This window comes from Embiotoca jacksoni, unplaced genomic scaffold, assembly GCF_022577435.1.
Source record: "Embiotoca jacksoni isolate LCO1_2020_lvr unplaced genomic scaffold, fEmbJac1.0.p SCAF_13, whole genome shotgun sequence".
In the NCBI taxonomy this organism is placed as follows: Eukaryota; Metazoa; Chordata; class Actinopteri; family Embiotocidae; genus Embiotoca; species Embiotoca jacksoni.
This window is the reverse complement of record NW_027185263.1, coordinates 8,015,385-8,041,539: the sequence shown is the minus strand read 5'-3', so window position 1 is coordinate 8,041,539 and position 26,155 is coordinate 8,015,385. Positions and strand designations below refer to the sequence as shown.

Here is a 26,155-nt window from a genome sequence, read left to right as displayed (position 1 = left end):
TGTTTTATTATGTGCACAAAGTATTAAAGCTGATCATCTAGCATTCACACTTTACGATTAAACCGTACTTCCTTTTAAAACTAACACATCACTGGAGGGTGATGTTTGACTGACCTCCAGCTGAGAGGATCTGGTCACAGTATTGTAATTATAGTAGAGTATAAAAGTTGACTTTTGGTGCTGCATTATTATTATTATTATTATTATTATTATTATTATTATTTTCTAGAATACAACGCAAGTGCTTTGATATAAACTCAACTCTTCTTATTTACATCAAGAGACCACGGGAGTGTGATGACCGGAAAGTCAAATGATGGCTGGACCCCCCCCCCCCCCCTCCTCCACCACCACCACCACCACCACCACCACCATCTTCCCTGAAATCTGTTGTTGTAGTTTTTTCATCATTGTCAGTGAACGAGTGTCTATTTATAGAGGAGACCAGATTAAGACTGAAACTGTTAATCAGGTAAGGAGCTCAGTGACCTGGGGAAGGACACACACACACACACACACACACACACACACCGGAGAAGACACGGAGGAATTGTCCCACTACCTGGATGTCCTCTGCTATTCAATGGACCAGTGCTGACCACACACACACACACACACTAATAGCGTCCAACTCTTGAGACCAGGCAGGCTGCAGCTGGACGGCCTCGGCTGTAAGAACCGCTCCGACCCTCCTGTTCCTCCTCCTGCTCCTCCTCCTGCTCCTCCTCGGTGGTGAAAGGGAGGTGATTCTCTGCGCCGCCATTTTTTTTTTTTTTTTTTTTTTTTTTTTAAGGGAGCTGCCCACCGAGGAGAGAAAGTTTGCTAGCTGCTGCTGCTGCTGCCCGACGTTAGCAGCGAGCTCGTCCGTGCCAGTATCTCGGTGCTGACAGTTAAAACGCTTGACAGTCGTTCACCGGGTCATGATTTACTCCCGCTACCGGACCCCGTGTAGACGACACGACCGGACAACACGTCACCGTTTCGTGTTTTCAGGGAGGAAAAACAAACCATAAGATTAACGAGTTAGCATCGCTAGCTTCTCAGCTAGCGGATCTCCGTCTGTGATTGTTGTTTTTGTTTGTTTGTTTTTGTTTTTTTTCGGACTATTCATCATCTTCACTTCTCAACAACCTGCGTGGCTTCGTTTTTAAGCAGGTGGGTGTGTTGTTGTTGTTGTTGTTGTTTGTTGAGGTAGCTCTGTTTTTTTTTTTTTTGCTTTCCGCTAAACGACGAGTATAATTGTGTTGTTTTGTTGTTGTTGTTGTTGTTTTGTTGTTTTTCTCTTGATTTCAACATCTTTTTGTTTTGTTTTTTTTTTTAGCTTTGGGAGCTAAACTAACCTGATCGGTTGCTAACACCCCAAAAAAAAAAAAAAAAAAGTTGCTGTCACAACTTGACTCGTTTGTCGCATCGACAGATTTATTATTATTATTATTTTTTTTTTTATAGCCTGCCGTCCCGGGGCAGCAACTTCAGCATCGTTAGCGTCAAAGGTGTTTTGTCTTTTTTTTTTTTTGCCGGTGTGACAACACTTCATATAAAATAGAGAAGCTAGCTGACGTTAGCCGGCTAATCCGCTTTATGCAACTACCGCTGAGCGGTGCCACTCCCTCGGGGTTTTTTTGTTTTTTTTGTTTGTGTTTTTTTTGTTTTTTTTTCTGGCTGTATGTTAAACACCACTCGGTGTTGGAGCTGCTCTGTTTTGGGGGAAGTTTTTTTTTTTTTTTTTTTTTTTTTTGCTTAATCTGCAAGCGACATCACGTGTCTGACGCCAGCTGTGACGGTAGGTGACATCGAGCCTCTTCTTCTATGTTTTTTTTTTTTTTTTTTTTTTTTTTTTTTTTTTTTTTTAGGTACGTGTCTCCCGGCGGTGTGTTTACAAAGCAGCATCAGCTCCGCGGAGTCCGACTAATGATTGCAGATCTCTCCTCCATCGGCCGCCGACGGCTGTGTGTTGTTTTTTTTGTTTTGTTTTGTGTTGACGTGAGTCGCATTCCTCAGTTTTCTGTGTTGATATTGCGTAACGCCGTCTAGCTACTCCTCCTTTCTTCTTCTTCTTCTTCTTCTTCTTCTTCTTCTTTTTCTGCTGCCCGGCTTATCTTGTGACTTTTGTCGCTTAACTTGTGCGTGACACGGCGGTATCGGCTCCACGCGGATTTTTTTTTTTAAATTTTTTTTTTAACGCAACCACTTTTTGAATATCGGTAAATCACGCACGGACGCCAGGTGTGGTTGACGAGAGATGTTGGACTGATCTCTCAAATGCCGTGTCTCCTGTCTCCTGTCTCGTGTCTCGGTGGCTTTTGCGTTACCAAAAAAAAAAAAAACAACACCCTCGCGCACGCTTTCGTCTTCTTTCTTTGTGCCATATGTACGGACTCTCGTCAAATAAACGCTGCAGCAGGAGCAGTCCGCCCGTTTTTGTTGATGTAATAAATGCAGTCTTATATGCCGGATCTGGAAGGCAGGTAGGACTTTTATCTTCCTTACGGCGTTATAGATTTCCGACGGGCTGCGGCCTGTCCCCTGCTTTCCCCCTGGAACCGGTGCTGATCTTAACACACCTGTCATGTGTTCATTCATGTGTCTGAACAGTGCATTCGCAGGGCTTCTTTACGGATGATGATGATGATGATGATGATGAGGCGTGCAGCTGCTTTTGACTGTGAACATCTTGACGCAGGAGAAGCCTTTGTGAAGTTGTGTTTTCTTGTGTCGGTGTTATACGGGGGAGGGGGAGAAGGAGGAAGAGGGGGTGGGGGTGCTGAATATGGGCAAACTGCATAATGGATTTAACTGTCTCCCAGGGAAAATGGATTAGACACTGGAGCAAAGCCTGTCCCGCTTCCTCAAGTCTACATATAAAGCAGTCGGTGCCATTCAGCCACTGCAGAACAAGAGCTGCTTCCGCAAACTACCACCAGAACTTTATTTGCTGAAATATGTAATATACTTGTAATTGTAATAGCATGATCCTTCCTTAGTGTTTTGATTGTAAGGCTTCAGTGCTTTTACTATTTTTTTTTATTTTTTTTTTATCCAGTTTAATTGTTGGCTAACCAGATGACAGTGATACTCTGGTTTTAACCTTGTTGCTCAGTCTGATTGACAGTTGCACCCTCCGTGATATGACAGTTCAGAAAAGTGCCACCGTTTTTGTGGCACAATGGAGGGTGTCAGACACGGGCAAATAATCGAAACCACGTTCAAGACACAGACAAATGTTGTAAGTTGAATCAATTCATTGAGCTTTCTGTCTTTGCCTTATAATTGGATCTGTGGACGATAAGAAAAATATGGAAAAATAAAGCGTTCTTGCTCGGGGTCTTTGATTGAGGCTGGCAGCTGAGCAGTTGGAAACCAACAACATATTTTACGAGTCAGACTGCCGGAATAAAAAGGGAGAGGTAGGCACATCACTTTTTTTTTTTTTTTTTTTTTCTTTTTCCAAGTGATGGACAGAGGACATAATATCCACCATAGTGAGAGCTGCTATTGTTTGGAATTATCGGATTAACATTTTAGTCACAATCTCCATTGAACTCTGCATCAAATTTGACCGATTTTTCCAAATTATTTTGAGCTCTTAACTGTCGGATTATGTTTGGAGTCTAAGTGTTTATCCAGTAGCCCGTCAGTCTGATCTGACCAACCGGATCCACTGAGTTGACTTTCTAAATTGAGTTGGTTTTGTTAATGCCTTTATGGAAGTGCCCCTCTTTTTACCCAAGCGTGTTTGGCTCAGAGGAAATTTGTTGTGTCGTTGATGCTCGTGACATTTGTCTCAACAGCCGGAGTGTAAATGTCAGAGAAACGGGATGGTTCAAATCCTCTTAGTGTTCGGTCACTCCGTTCCTCTCCTCCATCACCATCATGTCTACAGCACCAGAAATCGGGATGTGTTGTCGTTGACATCGAGTAGCTGGAGAGTTTTCACTTCCCCCACTCAGTTGAAATGCCACAATCTGTAATCAGTTTGGGAAGCAGGAGCATGGACACCCCACCCTCCATCTTGGGGGATAGAAATGTAGTGTGTAAGCCATTTGAATAGCGGCGCACATGTAGGTCATGAAATTAACATTCTCTCTGAACAAACAGCGATGATGTTGCAGTGTTGTTTTCATAGGGCATTTGACTTCAATACCTAAACTCGGTTCATTGGATGATTCAAGCACAGATCAGATACTGTTTTTTTTCCATTAAAAAAAAAATCTGCACACCACACTGGATCTGATCGGTGCCATTTCTCTATGTTCAAGACAGACCAATGGCAGATCATTTCTGAACTCCACCGAACTTTAACATTTTAGTTTTGTTGTTATGCAGCAAGAGAATATCGGTATTTTTTTTAAACCGAGGTTCGTGATTTGGGAACATTGTGTACATTTGATCCAGTTAGGTCTGGTTTCAAAATGCAATCGTTTAAGCTCACTAAAGAACTGTGAATGACATGTGTATGTGGGTTGTGTTGTCCCTTTCCTTGACATTGACTGGTTTGTAGACAGGTATGTGTCTGACATCAGCCAGTAACTTTTTCCATTTGAACAGCGAAAAATTAAAGACCAAATTAATTTGGTTGCTTCTATAATATTTGTATTTTTACAGCATTACCACCAGAACTTATTTTCCTCGGAAAATGATTTACAGGTTTCCGGATTTGTGTGTTTTTTTCCACGTAGACTTTATTTCTTCGTCGAACCGTTAAATGCTTTGTCTCCTCTTCTTCTCCGATGCTACCACGGCTCATTTTTTCTTACTTCGGGTTCTTTCCCTTCTTCTGTTGCTCAACGAGTGAAAATAGCCTGTCGCAACTTCTTGTATTTGGTCTGACACTCTAAACCATCAAAATAAGCTGTTTCCACACTGCAAACCAAATGAACCATGATTCAGTTAAATCCAGTTGGACCAAATTTTGGTCTTTTGGTCCACACTGTGAGTGACCTTTCGCGCTGGCTGTTTTGGTTTGGGCCAAATGAGGTAGGTGTTAAAGCACCAACTTCTTCATGTGGACCAGGACCACTTACATCTGGCTGGTACACCATCAGCGTACAAAATGTAGCATCTAAGTGCATTCCTATTTTGAATTATTTAGCAATACAGCATTTAACATCTTGCTGAAGCACATTTTGAAAGCATATGTATGAGAGGCTATATACAGTCCATTGCATATATCTTCTGCTGGTGTGTGTGTGTGTGTGTGTGTGTGTGTTAAATAAACAAACATAATTAAAATGATACTAAATTCCGACGGTTCTATTTGGAAATTCACACCCACAGTTGATTTCACATATTCTGGTTGATGAATTAAGTCAAGTGCAGTATGCACAGAGGAGGTGTAATCAGCCGAAATAAATGAAGACATCTTTGCGGATGTAACACTAGTAACACAGTGTTAGGGTACATTGTGTAATTGGTTCTGAAATTGTGTTTAGTGTGTTGGCTGGTAGAGCTCGGTATATGTGGAAGAACGGTAACCTCAATAATACATGCAATTATTGCTTTTATCCATGTGTAATAGTATTTTAAATGTATCTACTTTAAATAAGACCTGGCTATTAGGCTAAAAAAAAAAAAAAGAAGTTCCATTGAAGTCTGATCGATAATGGAAATTGAAATGATGTTAGTTGTACAGAATGTTTTAATCTGCTTTTCCTGAATTTCTTCAGGATATCTCCAATACGTTGTACTTAAAAGCTTCTCTTTGCTTTTGATGCACGAGGATACCGCAGCTTTTCTCCGGTGTTGCTCCTCTGTAGCAGCTAAGAGAAATTCACTGTAAGAATCAATAAAGTATGTGATTATTTGTTCTCCCTCTCCATTTCTCTCTCGCTCTTCCTCTCCGTGGCACCCTTCGATACTCGGCTTTGTGTATTGGTTCCCTCTTCATAAGGCTTCTTGGTGATTTTACAGCGCAGAGGAAATCAATTCACATAATTCACCGAGCGGATCCATTTTCTCAAACAGTAGAGCACAACAGCTTTCGGTGCGTTTCTTGAACACGGTGTTCTTCTTAGAAACCGGAGACGTATTCGCACATCTTGCAGTCCGATCCATCTCTTCCAGATTCAGCTTTGTGACTCAGGGTTCATTGCGGTGTTTCATTGTCTGTGTGAAAGAGAGACGAATACCTGATTGATTTTTAAAATTCAATTTTTCTTCCTGCATACTATTGTCTAGTTTAATAGAATTGTACTCGCAGTCTAATTCAAATATGTAAAAGTAAAAAATGTAAAAGAATGATGTGCTGGTAAAATGGCTAGGGAGTGTACAATGTTTTAATTTACAGAACTATCTTACTGTTTTTACCTCATGCTGGCCCATAAAAATGCCCAGCCAAAGAAGCCAGCACAATTTCAAACCCATGATTTATCAAGTTTCTAAAGGACATTCAATTAAGGAACTAAGATGCTCTGAATTTGCAGTGTTTATTCGTATTGGTGAACATCTCTTAAAACATGGACCTTGTTCATACTGAGGTCTCATTCAAACCCATAAAAACGGGATATTTATCATGTTCAGCTGCGTTTTCGCCACATGGTTTTGTTGTTGTTTTATTTTGTTTATCTCTGTAGATAGTACCCCCTCAATGCAGCTGGTTGTCATAGCAACGTCGCGCGAAGCTACCGTGATGCGCGAAGCTCTCACTGGATCCTCAACCAAACAGAGGAACATCTGCACCTCCTCAGTTGACCCAACGGCGTGGTTTTGCGGGTTTTCGTTATTCACGTTGTCCAGTAAATGAAAAGTTTGCGGCCACTAAAGGAGCTTGGTTAACAACGCAGGGATATCGGCAAGCAATTAGCAAAATCCTTTTTTTTTTTTTAATTAATGCAACTTTAATTAAGATGACTTAATCATACTATTTCTATGAGGATAGCGGTTGTCTTGACCAACGATTATCTGCCCTTTGACATTGTATTAGTGTGTCACATTTTAGATCTGATAGAATGGTCACTGTGTGAATGACTTGTCTTAATACTGTAAATGCCAGCGAGAAGTAACACGCTTGTTAGCATGTGATTTTTATGGCCTCACATTGTAGCCATGAGTGACATCAGAGTGTGCTGAATCGAGCAAAGCGCTTATGAGGAAGTATAATCGCATGTCGGCTGGAAAAAGTGACCGTGGTGGTTTCGGAAAAAGTACGGAAAGCTTTGACAGCAGGGCATGTTTAACATTGTTTTGTTGTTTCGGCTGATGTTGATGCTTTGTCAGTAATATCAGGCTCTTTTGAAGGGTGAGGCAAACAGTCTTGTCTATTCTAGGAAATGAATCATTTAGAGTAGAGCTGACATTTTACTTTGCCTTACACACAAATAAAATGCCCAAAACCTTAACCCGTTGTACATTTACAATCAAGTCTCTCCGTCACACAGACACAAAGGGATCCGTCTATTTAACCTTTACCTTTTCGGTAATGGATTTTAACAACAGTTTTTCATCCTCAGAGTAAAACTGACACATTTGTGTAGATCTGTTTTTGAGAAATGCTAGTGGCCAATAAACATTAAGATATCGTGTTTAGCTATCACAGGGATCCAGTTCGTAGCGTCGTCTCACTTTTTCCTTTTTCCTAATGTTCTCAAAGGTGTTCAGTGTATTTGTAAGCTGTACAAGCCAATACTCCTTACTGGCTGTATTCACAGTGCATTTTTAAGAGCATTGGCCTAATAGAGAACGGACCAATTTCCAATATCAAGTGAAGATGGATGGCATATCTTTATGAAGTGTGATTGTTTTTGTCTTGAGTCACTCTGTACATCAACAACTTAAGTCAGAAGAAACATTCCTGCACCTGTATATTCACCGTTTTCTGTGCAGTTTCGTTGATCTATCCTGCTTTGTGAAAGCAGCTGTACAATTTAGATCTATACTTCTCTTGGATTTTTACCGTGAAAGTTTTTACGTTTGAACACATTTAGCAGCCAAGCAATCCGCATTACAATGATCATCTACTAATTCTTCAAGCATTATGACAGAACTAAAAAGAATGTGAATGATTCTCTGTTCCCTTGAATACGACATCCAAAGACTGGACCTCTGTTTGTGTTCCTTAAGTTGGTTTCCAGTTGCAGTTTCTAGCTTCTTTCCACTGAGATATTTGTTGTCCTTGAGGGCTGTGTGTCTTGGTATAAAAGATTCTCTCTCTTTTTTGTTGTTGTTGTTGTTGTCAGCTGGAAAGCTTTTTAAGTGGGAAGAACTTGTGACACTGAGCTAACAGCGTGGTTTTAGTTGAGCAGGCTGCCAGGTTGTAGTACAGATACAGTAACTGTTGCCAGCTAGTTTAACGGTGCTGCTGGCCCGAGATAAACCAGAGGGATGGAACTAGTCGTGAGTATTTGTGTAATGATATCTGTGCTGTGTTTTGGTGTAGAAGGGGTTATTGCCAGATTGGTTAAACCTGGAGATGAGGTTGAACTTGTGCTATTGTACAATTCCCTTTCACTCTTTAGGTGTGCACCCTGTTGACCACTGGGATGTATTTTTAAAGTCAGAGTGGCCTAAAGGTTAGAAAAGAGAGTACGTGGTCACTGGTTTAACTCCTGGAATGTAGCGGTGTGCGCTAATTCAATATCATCCTTTATAAATTGTCATTGGTTTTTTTTAATTATTATTATTGTTATTATATTGTGTGATTTTGTTATAACCATGAAGTGGGTAAAGTGCCAGTAGCCGCCACCTTCACATGGTGGCATGTGTATTGACTGTTATCAGCAAATCATTAAATATAACAATGCATTTCTACAGTGATTAAAGGGTACTAGGAGATAAATCATAACAACAACATAAGTTTATTTAATTAAATTGGACAAGGATTTCAATTGTTGGAGTAACAACAGTAGGTGAAAATCCAGTGTATAGCTGAATTGTAAACGCTGGAGGGCTGTTCATTTGAAACAGAAACAGGAAGTTGAGGCAATCCGCAAACCAATGGTGACTTTAGTCTTTTTTTTTCAAATGAACTCCAGAGTTCATAAGGAACAGTAGACAATAAAGTTTTATTATGTGACTGAATATTTGATGGCGGCATGAAGTCAGCAAGCACTGGACATGCTTGGGAGGACAAACAACGCTGGTATTCATAATGAATAAGATGTTCACATACTTGGAATAACAGCGTTATGAATTGCTCAGATAACCTGATATGGAGAGGGCAGAAGAAAAGAAAAAAACAGCAGCCTTGAGGAGTGCCGTTGTGCAAGCAAAAGACGGTGCGGCAAAGAGTAAAATGTAGAAGTACAAGTTCTGTGTAGCAGTGAGTTTTTCAACGGCTCTAATGGAGCAGCTCAGTAACCAGCAGGTCAGAATGGGTACTGAGGTCATACCGGACAGCAGGATGGATTGCGGGTGTAATGTGTGCATGACAACACATAGAGCATACATGTTAGGCGTGTTTATTAATCAAACCCTAATTTCACACGAGACAAACGAGTTTTTTTCTGCAGTTGGATGCTGTGGGAGACAAATGATCGAAGTTTGTTGTCACCTCATCCTCAAAATGGGACGCTGGGCGTCTTCAAGATTAATTACACAACTGTCAGTCAGTTATAGGTGTTAGACGGTAAAAATCACAACCTCTAATGTTTTCAGTAATTACTGTAGCTATTAAAAAAAAAAAAAAAAAAAAAAGCTTAGACGAAACAGATATTATCTAAACGCTTTAAACAAACACTGACAACAAACAACACGTGTACATCAGAGTCGTGTCACTTGTGCAACATAGTACATAAAGCTTTGATATTCTTAATTTGAAAGAAACCCATTACGTATAATTTAAGTACTTGAATTAAGTATAGCTTGACTCAGCATCATGTATGTGTGGTACAACATTTGCATGTGCACATACAGTGTTGAAGTTACACATGTGACTTGTACTAATTAGAGCAAAATTGAGGCATCCAGTTTAAAGTGCAGAGTAACTTTTGACCCCCCCCCCCCCCCTCCCCCATGTCCTAATTGATCACCCAGTGCAGCTCTCCGCTCATTACTGTAGGCCACCTCGTACCAGTGGACATGAAATCAATCCTTCAGCTGGGATATTTGCATTGCCCAGTCATTCCAGTCGCTTATAATTGCTGAAGCAGTCTTAACTGATGCACCAGTGATGACTCTGCAGTTATATCAGTGTCGGCACGTAAAAGTGTGACCCGCGGCCAAAATCACAATTCTTTCAAATACTTCAGGCGCTCTTGACTTTGTTTGAAGACAGTTTGTATGTGCGCTCTTTAGCCAGTGTGGCGTTCACGTCGGCTGTCTGGAGACTCGCTCCATTATATCTTAGGAATGTCTTCAGCCCACTTGTTTTTTTTTTTGTTTTTTTTTTACCTGTTGTTAAACAAATCATTGGGATAGTGATGCTTCTTTGGAAGTCAGTAGTCAGGATGTCCGCTAGGCAGGGCTGTGTAAAGGACGGGGAATAGAAGCTATTGCTGCTGGACTGGGGTCACTTTTACATTTTACTTCATTGTTTTTCTTCATTCCAAAATTAAAAAAAAAAAAAACTCGTACAAAATACAGAATGAACGCAATTTACCGATAACGGAAAATTATGTAGCCAAAAATCTTTTTAAACGTTTGAATGTGGCCAGGTGTTGTGTGCATGAGCACCTGATATCACAAATAATTACAGACTGGCTCCAGTCCGGCCAATATAAAGCGGTATTCTGGACCCCTGTTGGGGAAAAAGGTTATCTATCCCAGAATTTCATTTTTGCTTCCTTTTGGATCAAAGCTGTGCTGAGATTTCCTGCTCTCCTTTCAATATCTGGCCATTGACTTCCCTCACAGGTACCTTCAAACTCTTCATCCTATCGTGCAGGATCAGTGCGTTTCCTATTGTCCTTACTAACCCCCCCCCCCCCCCCCCCCCTCCCCTCCCCCTGTCTTTGTCCATCTAGGTGCCCATGTGCTGGATCCTCAGGCTCATCCATTACCGCAGATGAATCTTCAGCTGCTTTGGCACAGCTCAGCACCCAGATAGTCCCATCCCCTCTGCGCGGGCGATAAGGGACTCCATTAACCAGGATGCCCTCCTCTGTAAGGGCAGGCAGCCTGAAGGATCCGGATGTGGCTGAGCTTTTCTTCAAAGAAGACCCCGAGAAGCTTTTCTCTGACCTCCGAGAGATTGGCCATGGCAGCTTCGGCGCCGTCTACTTTGTACGTCAACTACATCTTCACACGGACTCGTATAAAAGAGAAATTCATTTGAGCTTTTCTGTGGATCGAAATTGTACATGTTGAACAGGAATATTATCAGTTTAATAGAGAGAAAACTGTCAGATCAGAGGCACCTTCGTTCAGGAAGTACAGATAATTTGTCATCCAAATTTTGTCCGTATTTGATCAGCTGCGGTTTTCTTTTGAACAACACTGACTTGCCAGTAAAGTTACCTCAATGTAAGCTCAACACGTAAGTGGGCTTGCAGTGAGTTTATCTCATAATTATACAACAAGAAGCTGTTTGATCTTCAGTAAAGAGAAACAATTTGTACAAAGTTATTTTTATCAGACCATACAATAGTTTTTTGTTTTAGCACCGAGGTACAGTGGAGTGATGTGACTCACCTGAGCCGTCTGATCTGACTTTGGTTCTCGAACACTGCGTGCGCCGCGGTTTAAAAAGTACAAGAGGTCTTGGAAAAGCTCATCCTGGATGAGACAAATAGCGTAACAGTGTATGTTGTGGATGACTTATCCTGCACTGTGTTTTCCAGGCACGGGATGTGCGCACGAATGAGGTGGTGGCGATTAAAAAGATGTCCTACAGTGGCAAACAGTCTAATGAGGTGAGACGAGATTGATTAAATTCATATGATGAATATGAATCTTTCACAATACAGGAAGTATTTGATGCTGAAACACATCTTGTGTGATCAGGCTCCGGGCACAACGTGAAACTTTGAAAGACTGAAGAGAGGCGCCTCGATTGAGGCAATTTAAAGAGTTTATTCGGCAGCAAACTGTTGGGGCCAAAAGGAAGCCATCACATGTTTTGTCTGAACTGTAAACATATTTTTGGTCATCAGCGCTGACATATTTTTATGAGGAAGTTCTGAAATGAAAAGGAACTTCTTAAATCAAGTGGACTAAGATCTTAAAGGATTTATACTTTGTTTTTTAAATGGCTACTGGCTAGGTAGTGAAAGTCCATAGAAAGATCTCCTAGACTGCCGGATTAATGTTGTAATTCTCAACAATTGTAATCACTGAACCTCCCAGTCCCAACAAGATCACTCCTATGAGCTCACTTTCATTGTTGTTGTCCAGACACAGTCCGCTCTGCTGATGAATACAGATTAGCTATAATCAGATTACACATAATCTGTGAAGAGAACCACCTTACTCCTGTTTACACTCAAAAGACAAGCTTGTACACACACACACACACACACACACACACACACACACACACACACACAGTCACCTTTAGAGCGTAAAGCCAAGAAAAGCATTGCCAGTTTATTTTGAAATCTCTTGTTTCCCCAACAGAAATGGCAGGATATTATAAAAGAGGTGAAGTTCCTCCAGCGGATCCGACACCCCAACAGTATAGAATACAAAGGTTGTTACCTCCGTGAACACACAGCATGGGTAAGTCAACCATTTGCATACACAGAATCAAAAGATAATCTCATTCTGCAATGTGTTTGTTCCTATTCTTAGTTATACATGGTTATTCTTGATATTATCTCTTGTTTCCAGCTGGTGATGGAGTACTGTCTCGGCTCAGCCTCTGACCTGCTAGAAGGTGAGCAGGGGGTCCACGTTGACGAGACATTTGATACGTGACTGGATATCTGAGCTGACAGAAGAGAAACATCATTATCTCATGTTGATTGCTCCTCTGATTGTTTTTCCTTCCTGCAGTTCATAAAAAACCTTTACAAGAAGTTGAGATTGCTGCCATCACACATGGTGCTCTGCAGGGACTGGCCTACCTTCATTCCCACAATATGATCCACAGGTGAGTCAATCTTACGTGACCTATATATATATATATAATTATTTTTTTAATTTTTTTTCTGTAAACACCACGTCCCACCTCATAGCATCCTTCTCACACACACATTTTTCTTTTTACCTCTCAGGGATGTGAAGGCAGGTAACGTCCTGCTAACTGAGCCTGGGTGTGTCAAGCTGGCAGACTTTGGCTCCGCCTCCATCGCCTCACCCGCCAACTCCTTTGTGGGAACGCCATATTGGTAAGTGGAGCCTGAAAGAATCGAAAGTACGTTTGGTCGAACGAACCAAAATGTTGACTTTATGAACATTCTCTGTTTAAAGAATGATTGATGAAATGGATTTGACTGTAAAAAACATGATTTGCCTTGGTTTGAATATTCACACTATAAAAAGCTGCCTGCTGCTTATCCAAATGTTTTGCCGCTGTGATTGTTGTGAGCGATGTATGCTCAGGAGTGAGACATATCTGATGTACTCTATTTAGAGAAAATGACGGACGATACAGTAAGAGGTGTGCTGCATTATCTGATACAATATTCTTTTCAGTACTCCACAATCAATCACAATTTATCTTGTAAAGTTATTGAAAAATAAAGTGCTGTGTTCACCCTTATTTTTAATGCTGCAGAGAAAATGAAAAACACAATTTTTTTTTTTACACTAAAGAGTAGAGTTATAGTAAATTGAATGGACTGTTTTCCTTTTTCAAAAAGTCTAACTGAGTATCCACAAGTTACAAAAAAAATTACATTTAATCTGATTTTTATTTCATTTTATTCTCTATATCCCACACCTACTTTATCCTTCTCTTCCACTTCATCCAGGATGGCCCCGGAGGTGATTCTAGCTATGGATGAGGGCCAGTATGATGGAAAGGTGGATGTCTGGTCCTTAGGGATCACCTGTATAGAATTAGGTCTGTATTGTATCTGTTCAAATGTAACTGCAGTACAAAGACTATCTTTCTGTAAACTTAGTACCAAGTAAACAAACACTAAGGGCCTGATTTACTGAATGTTTGCGTGTGTAAAATCACGTGCAAACTTCACACCACCCGCAAAAACATGTCCAAGCTGATCTTCTGACAACATGCAGTGAGGATTGCGTTTTTCAACTGTGCAATTTGACACACGTTGCGTGTTTGTCTGAATGCGTATGTAATATTGGGCGTTTGTACTTGAACGTGCGAAATACTGTGAGGAGAAATGCAAATAGAACTATTTGGCACCCGCAACGATATTTACTAAACCTGAAAGTAGAAATAGGAGATGGGATCGCGTGAGTTTTTTAGTACGACTGAAAGGCACGTGTTCATCAGATGCGCACATCAGGAGAGACGGCTGCTCTTATTGTGGTGAGAAGGAGACGCAGGGGAAAACAAAGAATACGTTGAGAACGTGGTTTGACACCCGTGTACAAATTTCTGAGATGCCAGAGGAAATAATATTCAGACATCTCGTCTTTCCAGCGTTGACATTTCGAAGTTATTAAATGAACCTAATAATGATTGACAACCAACAACAAGAAGGAGCCACGAAATATCGGCAATTAAAAAAAACTTCTTGCGACTCAGCATTTTCTCGCCTCTGGGTCATTCCAGCGTATCTCTGCTTGAACATCCCACCCAGTCCCGTTATTCAGGTGTGCTGTCCCAGGTACTGAATGTGTCCTGCAGAATTCACAGGTAGGCTATAGGCTATATATGTTTGTTAGAGGGTCTCATCTACCGCCCCTGCTCTTTTATTTGCCGACGTTTTATGATGTGCAGTTTTTTTGTATTTTTCGCCTAATATCTGGCCATCTTCTCTTAATTTAATCTATTGATTTTTTTGGTTATTCCCTCGGCATTGACTTCCTCGCTGATAATCTCCCATATAGCCTTTCGTTCTTGTTATATTTATTGGCGATTTATTCATTTCAATGGGATCAGAATTCCTTTTGCTTTTGCGGTCGTTCCGTTAGAACGTCTGGAATCACTTTAACACATGCAAATACCTCATTTAAAAGAGCGATTGGCACCTGATATCAAAGACGCAATTACCTTTAGTAAATCACCCGCAAAACGGGTGCAAAATAAATGTGCACAGATCTTAGTAAATCAGGCCCTCATTATACAGGATTTGATGATTCCCCCGCCCCCCTGCCCCCGCAAACTGACCGGCAGGTCTTTGGATACAACTTGTAATTTAATAAGAATAAATACATACAAACGGTTGTCATTTCTCTTCCAGCGGAGAGGAAACCTCCCTTGTTTAACATGAATGCAATGAGTGCCTTATACCACATAGCGCAGAATGAGAGCCCCACACTGCAGTCCAGTGAATGGTGAGGAACACACACGCACACACACACACACACACACACAATTGTGTTGTATATTTTGCAACTTAAATGTTTGCTCTTGATACAGGCTCTCTGTGCAGGTGTCTTGTTTTGGTTTGACCCGCTGTCTCATCCTCTTTGTTTCCAGGACGGATTACTTTAGAAACTTTGTCGATTCTTGCCTTCAGAAAATCCCCCAGGACAGACCACACTCTGACGACATGTTGGGTGTAAGTGCACACATGTACTTTACACTACAACACAGAAACACAGCCGGGTCAGTGTGTTAAGATGAGAGACTGACCAGCCCTCTGGTGATAAATCTCTCTCTGATGTTTGCACTCTGTTCTGTCCCCCATAAGCTTCTATTTTGATTCACTAATCCTCTTCTTCCGGACACACGCACACGCACACACACACACACACAACTTGATTTTGTCAAAAGAGCACAGATGTAATTACTGTATAGATGTGACTTTTAGATCTGTCGTTAAGTAACTGAGCATCTGTCACTTAGCCCACTATTGGACTCACTGTTGTTAATGGAAGTCGTCCTTGGGGTACGGAAGCACTGCACACTCAGTCTTTCTTTTCTAAATGCCAAGTTCCAAAAGAGCACTTATGTTAACCAACATGAAAACGGTTACAGGTTTATTTTAACCGCCTCTCCGTATGATCTTCTTCCATTGGACTTCTGAGATGTCAAAAAGTGACGCTAATCTTAAAAATTACCTTTTTTTTATTGGGGTATTGAACATTTTTCCACCGTTATATTTGCAATTTGTTTTAAGTTGCGGCACAAAAACGTATTCCCATCATAAGCTCTCAGTCGTTCCACTTTGTTTTCTATCTCCATTAAGGATGTGTGCCTCAAGAAGATGTTACGCAATAACCTGTCAATTGAAGACCAGCTCTTCACAAACACTCAAGTGTTGAAAATATATTCCACCGTGTTCTTCTAATGGTCATTCCCATTTCTCCTCTTTTCTTCTCATGATGATCTGTACCTTCCTTCCCGTCACGCTGCCCTCCAGCATGCGTTTCTGCAACGTGAACGTCCCGACTCCGTGCTGATGGATCTCATTCAGAGAACCAAGGATGCAGTGCGAGAGCTGGATAACCTGCAGTATCGTAAGATGAAGAAGATCCTCCTCCAGGAGGCCCACAACGGGCCCACGACAGAAACCCAGGAGGCAGACGAGGTGCGTGGATGTTGTTATGTTCAAATCAAAACTAAAGCAACAGTGACATTCTCCCGTGTAGAGAAAATAACGAGACGTGCATTGGTTTGTATGTCCGTCCGTCCGTCTGTCTGTGTCCCCTGTGTCTCTCGGTCTTTCTCATGTTTCCCCTCGGGCTCCTTCTCTTTTCCTTTTCCGTCTCTCTCTCTATGTGCCCATTCCGCCCCGTCTCCAGGAGCTGGAGCCGGGCGGAGGTCGGACGGGAACGGTGAACAGCGTCGGCAGTAATCAGTCCATCCCCAGCATGTCCATCAGCGCCAGCTCCCAGAGCAGCTCGGTCAACAGTCTGAATGAAGCGGCCCAGGACAACCGCAGTGAGCTGGACCTGATGGAGGGAGACCACACGGTCATGTCCAACAGCTCCGTCATACACCTCAAGCCGGTAGGTGAAGTCGCACAGATACACATGATGGATTCAAAGAGGCACTCCACCAGTTTTACTCATGATGATCAGTTAATAATAATGTCTCCTGTGGCTCTGGTAGGAGCTTTGTCTTGTGTGGCAAATTGACTGAACTGAGATCACTTCAGTCATTTTAGAAGTGGTAGAAAGATGTGGGTATATACACAATTCATAGAAGGTCTATTGAAAGAAGCTATTATGGGAACTGTAGGACAAAGTGGTTGTGAAGTAGTTGTTGGTGCCAAGATAGATCACTATCTGCTACATCAATTTGAATGTTTTTTTTAGGTTTTTTTTTTTAGCCTCTCTCTTGCAAGGTCCTCAGCCTTTTGGAAGCGCAATGCTAAATTTCTGGAGTGCCACCTAAATGTATGTATTTAGTTCAGACCGATTGGTTAATCTTAAAGATTTTGTGAAATCGTGGAAAAACACTCTTCTTAAGGTCTAAGAACTGATGACGTCTTCAAATTGCTTTTTTTCGTCTGACCAGCAACCCAACACCAAATTTCAGTCTGTATATAATTTAAGTGAACAACACAAAACTGAGAAAAGCAACAAACCGTCCCACTTAAGTTGAACCCAGTGAATGTTTGGCATTTGTGCTTCATAAAATACCGTCATTGATCATTTTAGATTCAGTGTAGCATTCAGACAAAATCTTCGATTGAATGCGTCGTGTAACCTCTTTCCTCCTCTGATTCTCACACTGTCCCAAACCTTCCCAATGCTCCCAGTGGCCTCTACACCGTATGCGCACTGTCACATACTGTAACAAAATAATGGGTTAATTCTGTCGTCGTATCTCTGCAGGAGGAAGAGGAGAGTTTCTCTGGGGAGCAGGCAGCCAGCAGTCCACCCACCGAGCCCCAGGCAACACCAGCTCAGGTCCCAAGGAAGCACTACCGGAACAGAGAGCACTTTGCCACCATCCGCACGGCATCACTCGTGAGATCACACTTGCTTACTCCTCCATGCATCACGCTTATTAATTTGATCTGTTAGTGGCTTTGTGACCGAAAGGGCCAGATATGTTGTGTTTTGTTCGACACAACTGAAATAATAAGTAGCTGTATTTACCCCTCTACAAACCCATCTAAGTGGATTGTGCTGAATGGCTGCTGCGTCCACATCGCACAGGTGACCCGCGAGATGCAAGAACACGAGCAGGACTCGGAGCTGAGGGAGCAGATGTCAGGGTACAAACGCATGAGACGGCAACACCAGAAGCACCTGATGGCTCTGGAGAACAAACTGAAAGGGGAGATGGACGAGCACAGGCTGAGGCTGGACAAAGAGCTGGAGAGTCAGAGGAACAACTTCAATCAGGAGATGGAGAAACTGCTCAAAAAACACCAGGCAGCCCTCGAGAAAGACGTACGTAGACGAAGTGTGTTCTTACGACTGGAGCGAGTGCTTCATAAATAGTCTTAAATCAATATCTATGGTGTGATTTAGCTGAAGACGTTTGCCAACGATGAGAAGAAGTTCCAGCAGCACATCCAGGTCCAGCAGAAGAAGGAGCTCAGCAGCTTCTTGGAGTCCCAGAAGCGGGAGTATAAACTACGGAAGGAGCAGCTCAAAGAGGTAACACGCACACAAGCACCGCACGCAACCTCTGGTGATGTTGTGTAAAGATGCTACAAAAATCTGCGAAAACAAAGATAATTCAATGTGTACTTTTATAGGTGTGTAGTTGAGGCAGACACCTGATGCACTGTCCAAATCAAAGGCTTAAACATGTCAACGCTAAACAGGACCATCTCTGATACATACGGCTTACTGTAAGCCTACATTATTTTTTGGTGGTATGTTGAGGGTCACTATCACGTTGTTGATTATTGTTTTGATTCACCAATTAATACATTTGACCAATGTATACAAAAAAGGCAGACCCCGTCTAACTTTACTAGACTCCACGGTGACGTCTTACTGGGTCTGACAATCAGTCTAAACGATAATCGGTGTATTATCACATCACATGGAAAAGTCATTTTCACAACTGATTTTTAAGAACAATATTAACTAATTATAGAATTAGTTGCAGATCAGCATTTTGTCAATTAACGAATCAAGCAGTTGACTAATTGTTTCAGCTCTAGTTGGTTTAATCACTGAAAGCAGTCTGGCCAACATGGGTTTAGAACGGCAGAGCAAGAAGCAGCTGTTTGATTGGACTATTGCTATCTGATAAAAGACAAATGCAGAGGGACATTCATGAGTTTTCACCCTTCCCATTTTGTATTGTCAATATACTAAATGCTGTTTGCATGTATAAGCATAAAGCACAGTAACGTCAGTGCCTTGGCATATTGAAATACGACTAAAAAAAACACCTGTTTGTGGCAGGAACTGAGCGAGAACCAGTCGACTCCCAAGAAAGAGAAGCAGGAGTGGCTGTCCAAGCAGAAAGAGAACATCCAGCACTTCCAGGTGATGATTTCACAATACATATTCTCAAAGGACCAAGTGATAATTTTACACAACCGCGGCAGTGAATGCGAAATCAATAGAATCTCCATCACATTCCATCAATGTACTGCCCAGGTACCAACCCTGCAGAGCTTATCTCCGCCTCAAAACCTTCATGTTCCTCTAGAAAGGTTGAAGCACGAGTTCCTCAGTAATTTGTTGCGATGGTGCATCGTGTCCATTTCCAGGCAGAGGAGGAGGCCAACCTGCTGAGGAGACAGAGGCAGTACCTGGAGCTGGAGTGTCGGCGGTTCAAACGCAGGATCCTCATTGCCAGACACAATGTGGAGCAGGATCTGGCCAGAGAGGTACACACAACGAGGACCAGACACCACCCACCCTTTCTTACTTTATTTATACTGTGTATATGTTAGCTATTTGACCCTCTCTTCTTCAGGAGCTGAACAAAAGGCAAACACAGAAGGACTTAGAGCACGCAATGCTGTTGAGGCATCACGAGTCAATGCAGGAGCTGGAGTTCAGGCACCTGGGGACGATCCAGAAAGCCCGGGCAGAGCTGATCCGGACCCAGCACCAGACAGAGCTCACCAACCAGCTGGAATACAATAAGAGGAGGGAGAGGGAGCTGAGACGCAAGCACGTCATGGAGGTCCGACAGCAGCCCAAGAGCCTCAAGGTACACGGACCGAAAATGCTTTTCTGTAACTGACCCCATGACAAACTATGTACACAACACATTTTCTTTCTTCAGTCTAAGGAGCTTCAGATTAAGAAGCAGTTCCAGGACACATGCAAAACCCAGACCAGGCAGTACAAGGCCCTCAGGAACCATCTGCTCGAGACCACACCCAAGTCCGACCACAAGGCTGTGCTCAAGAGGCTGAAGGAGGAGCAGACGAGGAAGCTGGCCATCCTGGCTGAGCAGTATGACCACTCCATCAATGAAATGCTCTCCACACAGGCTGTGAGTACCTGAAGAGAAGATTTAAATAATAATTTCTGATAAGGTAATTCAACATTTTCTGTGGAAAAAAAATATATACATATCGGCCACAAACTACTATTCAAAGCAAGGTATTTTTTTATGTCTTTTACTATGCCCAGAGGGGATCTTTAATGTTTCCTTAATGCAAAGTTGCCATTGAAGAACTTTGCATTATAATATAAAGTCTAAATTTAGCAAAACTATTTTTGAAATGGAAGATCAGTATTTTTATGGTCCTTATGTACAGCACAAGAAGTATTTGTCACGTTTTGCCACTGCACATTCCAGTCATTGAAGTTGGCAAAATAAGTTCCTTTAAGGCTCTAAAAAAAAAAAAAATCCTTGAATCTTCCACGGAAGTGCTTCAATTATTGTAATTCATCTACAGGAATAATTGGGTCAGATGTTACCGTCAGTTATGAGGGATAGTTATTCTCTATTGATAACACTGTTAAAAGCTACATTTTCCAGATTGCGAAATATCCTTTTGACAAACAAACATCAACTCGCTTCCAAAGAACAACGTATGCACGTTTGTTTTTGTTTTTTTTGTTTTTTTTGTCTCTTTTTCACTCGCCTGCCCCTCAGCTGCGGTTAGATGAAGCTCAGGAGGGCGAGTGTCAGGTGCTAAGGATGCAGCTGCAGCAGGAGCTAGAGCTGCTCAACGCCTACCAGAGCAAGATCAAGATGCAAACGGACGCACAGCACGACAAGGAGAGGAGGGAGCTGGAGCAGAGGGTGTCTCTGCGGAGAGCTCTGCTGGAGCAGAAAGTAAGAAAAGGGCCCCGGGCTTTGTTTCGTGCTGACTTGTGTCAAGAAAAAACAAAACAAAAAAAAAAACAGAGTGACAGTAGACATTACGGCTTTGTTTTTTGTTTTTTTGTTTTTTTGATGGTACAATGTTTTTAAGTTTAACTAGCTTCCTTAGTTTCTTTAATCATTTCGTCTTGATGGGGTTGCATGTTTTTCCCGAGCTTTGTACATTTCATTGTTGTATTGTTAGACCTTTTGTTTCTCAACGACAGAAACGGTCCAGTCGACTGGTTCATTTCCGACGTTCAAACCAGAACTTTGGAGTCACTATATATCCAAAGCAGGCAAATGTCAGAATTCGTCTTGTGCATTATCACTTGTCACTTATTTTGAAACGATTTTGTGTTTATCTCCCCAGATTGAGGAGGAAATGCTCTCCCTGCAGAACGAGCGTCTGGAGCGAATCCGCTCGCTGCTGGAACGCCAGGCCCGAGAGATCGAGGCTTTTGACTCGGAGTCCATGCGGCTGGGCTTCAGCAACATGGTGCTCTCCAACCTGGCTCCCGATGCCCAGGGAGGCTGGGGGGGGGGCCAGGGGGCTCAGGGGGGGGGGCCACTGGCCCGGAGGAGGTGGAGGAGGCGGCGGCGGCGGCGGCGGCGGCCACCATAGTCATCACCACCAGGGGGCCTCCAGCTCGCAGCAGCCCTGGGGTCACCCAATGCTGGCTGGGGGCCCGCCGCCCTGGAGCCTCCACCATCCCGGAGGAGGGAGTCAGAGGGGTAGCCAGGGGGGCGCAGGAGGGGTGAGGAACAGCCCACAGGCTATGAGGAGGACGTCATCAGGGGGGAGGAGTGAGCAGGGCATGAGCAGGAGCGCCAGCATCACCTCCCAGATCTCCAACGGATCCCACCTGTCGTACACCTAAAACGCAAACACACACAAGCGACATGATAATTGTCTTGAAGTGAAATTCTTGTGCGCCAACGTAACACTGTACAGACACACACCGTACACATACCACACATGCTTTACACACACACACACACACACACACACACACACACACACACACACACACACACACACTTTCCTACAGTACACCTCACACTGCACAGTACTGACACTGGGTTCACCTCGGCCCAGTTCGTCTCCCCCCCCCCAGTCACTGCTGCTCTCTTATATCAGAGTGCTGCTAGCAGCAGTCTGTGGAAACCCAAAAGACTCGAGACTAATCCAACAAGACTTGAGGGCCATTTACAGGATGCCACAGTGCAATAGTGTCATTTTTACTGCAGCCTGCAGTGCTATTTAATGTGTTTGTTTTTGCCACGTTAGTCTTTGTTGCCATAGACCCAAAGCAGTGTGTCTACCACGGACTTTTATTATGTAGAGAGGTTTGTTTGCAGTATACCGTTTACATAGAAGTGGGCTAATTCAGGTGTTTCGAGATGATGTTGTCGCACAATAAGGCGCATTACGGGAACATTTATGTTCAGTGGGCAGTTTTTAGAAAGAAAGATTGAACAAATTTGTCCTCATGCAGATTCCTTTAAACAACTCGCAGTTTAAGATTTGAACACACACGTTCCTCGGAAAGTTGAATGAGATTATAGTTTATGTGCAGTTACAAGAAAAGGAGAAGGCAGGGAGGCAGTTTGAACAGGCCGAGAGGGAAGGTGGTTGTAAGCGAGTACCAGCGGGTATCGCTGACTTTATAGTTGTAGCGCAGGGGCACAGTTATGGATATCGAAAAGTATGCGATCTTTTATTGCAGCCCGAAACCTACATCAGCTGGCAAGACAGGAGAAGCTCAACCAGAGAGGCGATTTTAACCGGAGATTAAAAAAAAAAAAAGAAATCTGTGTCGGTGCCACCGCAGGTTCTCAGTCACTGGAGTTATGAGAGATGTGTGAGGACAGCGAGCGAGGCTGCTTAGATGCCAAAAGTAAAAGTCGAGAGTTGTCGTTGTACGTATTAACGCTAACGTACTGTTTTTGTATTTAAAGAACTCGTGCCACAGAAATTGAGTTCAGCGGAAGGTCAGTCGATGCCACACGGCCAAGTCGACGCGCGTGTTGCTGGGCCGAAGGGAAAGAAAGAAGTCGTTTCTCCTGCACGCTCACCTGTATTGGCTCGGGCTCCTGGGTTTCCACAGGCCTCTGCCCCCCCACTCACACCGGCCCGGTTGGAGAGCCAGTCGGAGGGACACTGTAGCTTTATGATCGCGGGCCGCGCGATAACAAAGAGAGCCTCGCGACAGGAATGGGTTTTCAGCAGCGTCTAACCTCCACTTGAATCATTTCAAAGCTGGTGTTCACGCTTCACTTGTTTGCAGTCTAATTTGCCACTTGTCTTAGTGAGGCACTATGCGGTAAAAAAAAAAAAAAAAATACAAAAAAACCAATCTCTGATGAACTGAACCGTGCCTGTTTGCCCACCTCAAGAACACTTCCAGTAGAGCTTCACCCACCACCGGGTGTCGGGACCTGACGATGACTTACACTTTGGCACAGGCCTTCACCTACACTTAAACGTTAATCAGACATATTTACACACACACACACACACACACACACACACACACACACACACACACATACATACATACACGCAGTGGTTAGTCATTTATATTTCCCAGTCAAACAGTATGTAAATTTGAGTCATAAATGCATGTACAGGCAGGGTGGGATTGGAAGTGTAAAACATCTGAAAACGAATGAACACGGTGTGAGGGGGAGCATCGCTCGCCCTCTGCTGGTTGGTGGCTGCTGAAAGTCTCGGTGGGTGGACGGGCGGTGATGCTGGGATCTCCGCTGCCACGCCCCTGCAACCTTCCCCGGTCTGACACCCCGCTCTGTCTCACCCCTGATGACCACAATGTCATGATCTGACCACAGATCTCCCTGCTGCCCTCCATCTCCCTTTCCTCCCCTCCTGAGCCTTTTGTGGTCGTCAGCCCGCCCCCACCCCACCCTGCCCCCACCCCCCGCCGCCTCTACCTGATCTATTTGGGAAGAGCTCTTCAAGTTACAGAAAAGAAGAAAGAAATATATATATGTATTATTATATAAATCTATTAAAAAAAAAAAAGAAGGATAATAGAGAGGTAAAGAAAAAGGTGGAAGTCTTATTGCGAAATGCAGAGATTATGCATTTTATGATTTTTTTTTTTTTTTTTTTTTTTTTTTTTTGGCGGGGTGGGGGGAGTTGGAATGTACAGGAAACATGTTAATATTGTATATTTTGAATTTGAACATATGGAAATCTAATTGACAAATCAAAGACAAATTAACTTTGCGATGCGGGCACAATGATGTGGCTTCAGACCGGCGGCGGTCAAATGAACGTTCGATTTCCAGCCGCTGAGTTTTCACTGTCTTACTTGCAGCTCCGAGTTCTGAAACTTGTTACAGATATTCCGTTGTGAATGATAACAACACAACTTTAGGTCGGATTGCCTTGAGTAAATGGCAACATAAAAAGAAAAAGACAAAAAAAAAAGACAAAAAAAGAAATAGCGTATGAGGTTGATTTTGCACATAATTTGAAATTGATTTTGGTGTTTAGCATCGGCTATGTTTTACTGACATTATACCCAGTGTAGAAGACTCAACCTGTCTGTTTGGGGTCTTCATGGCTTTTAGAACACTCTGTGGTCAAAAGTAAAAGTTATAACAGCATAGAAGAAGATTTGTCTTTTAAAGATCTATAAAAATCTGAGAAACTGCTGAATTCTAAAACAATATTTGGTGCTCTGTGCAACCTGAAGTTGTTTCCAAATTCTTGCACAAGACAGTGAAAGTCTGTTTTTCTATTTCTGAAAAGAGTTAGTCTCTGTCTTATGGGGGTCCACTAACATTATTTGGACTTTTTTTTTTTTTTTTTCTGATTCGTTCTCAATACACACAAAGCATTGTCACACTGCACTTCATTTTTTGCCTTTTGAAAATAATCATAGCACCCGGCACTCAACACTTGTAGTCTTTTTTTTTTTTAACCTTGGCTCAGTTCTGAAAACAGAAGAAACGGAATGCCAGTATGCCATCGTACCCAACATGTTTTATCAACCTTCTTCCCCAGTTCCTTAGTGTTTTTATGCCAGAAAGGGTCGTCGTTTTATTTTCCAGATGATGTCTGCAGAGGGCCAAACGAGCGGCGCACTTTAAGACCTTCCCTTGTGTTTACTAGAACTCCCAGGTGTTTTGCGCGGCGGTTGGGGCAGAGTTTTAGACCTTGGTCACTCTGAACTGGATCAGTTGCACTGATTGCACAAGTGACTGACCAGATTAAATAGTCTACTGTGATCCCCCTCTCAGTGTGCAGAGGGAGCGGCTGCCATTGGCTGAAAGTAGGCGGGAGGCAGGGTTACGTCTCTGTACAGTCTGTTTATCAGTATTCCTTTTATCTCTCCTGTCATTTGGTGGATCTTGCTGTTTTATTCTCCCTGGTCCAGAGATCTGTATTAAACTGTATTAAATTGTATAGATTGTGGAAAAAAAAAAAGAAGAAAAAAAAAAGAAGCTGAATGTTGCATAGCAGAAGAGAAAAGTTATTCCTTACAGATGACAAAGTGATTTAAAATGTATAAAAGAAATTCAGAAGCAAAGTTTAGGGGATAAATGTAATATTTAGTTTGTAATTACTATTTTTTGTTGGAAGAGGGCTACTGGATAAAGAATCATCTGTAATAAAGTAATTTTAATATTTTTTTTTTGTCCCACTGTGTTTTCTGTGAGGAGGCCAGCGGGATCTTTAAGTATTTAAATTCACAGAAACCCTTCGAATCTGCTTAAACGTGTGAATTGTTTATGATGTTTGTCAGAAATGCCTGAAGCATTGTAATACAATTTTGAATGAATGCAGTACAACAGTTTTGTTAAAAGCTCAAACAAAAGCAGACTTGTATTTGACTTCAAACTGCTTGTTCAAGTTGCATAACAATGTATTTTGTGGACTCTGTGTACGTTCAAGCAGCCAGCACTTACAGCACCTGAAAATGTGTCGCTTTAAGACGTAACATATTAGGATGGGAATAAATAAAAAATTAAAAAAAAAAA

At 42.5% G+C, this 26,155-nt stretch overlaps 1 protein-coding gene across 1 annotated transcript; it reads left to right on the top strand.

Annotated features, from left to right (window-relative positions):
• Positions 1-7,694: 7,694 nt before the first annotated feature.
• Positions 7,695-25,805, top strand: taok1b (TAO kinase 1b). The gene is given in 22 exon segments (XM_069146208.1): positions 7,695-10,788; positions 10,899-11,157; positions 11,715-11,786; positions 12,490-12,591; positions 12,703-12,748; positions 12,868-12,964; positions 13,089-13,202; positions 13,788-13,879; positions 15,195-15,288; positions 15,434-15,515; positions 16,320-16,487; positions 16,702-16,908; positions 17,740-17,874; positions 18,067-18,303; positions 18,385-18,513; positions 19,276-19,359; positions 19,587-19,706; positions 19,796-20,035; positions 20,111-20,323; positions 20,933-21,115; positions 21,516-21,701; positions 21,703-25,805. Coding segments are annotated over 21 exon segments (3,054 nt in total). The 5' UTR covers positions 7,695-10,788; positions 10,899-11,025; the 3' UTR covers positions 22,024-25,805.
• Positions 25,806-26,155: the final 350 nt, after the last annotated feature.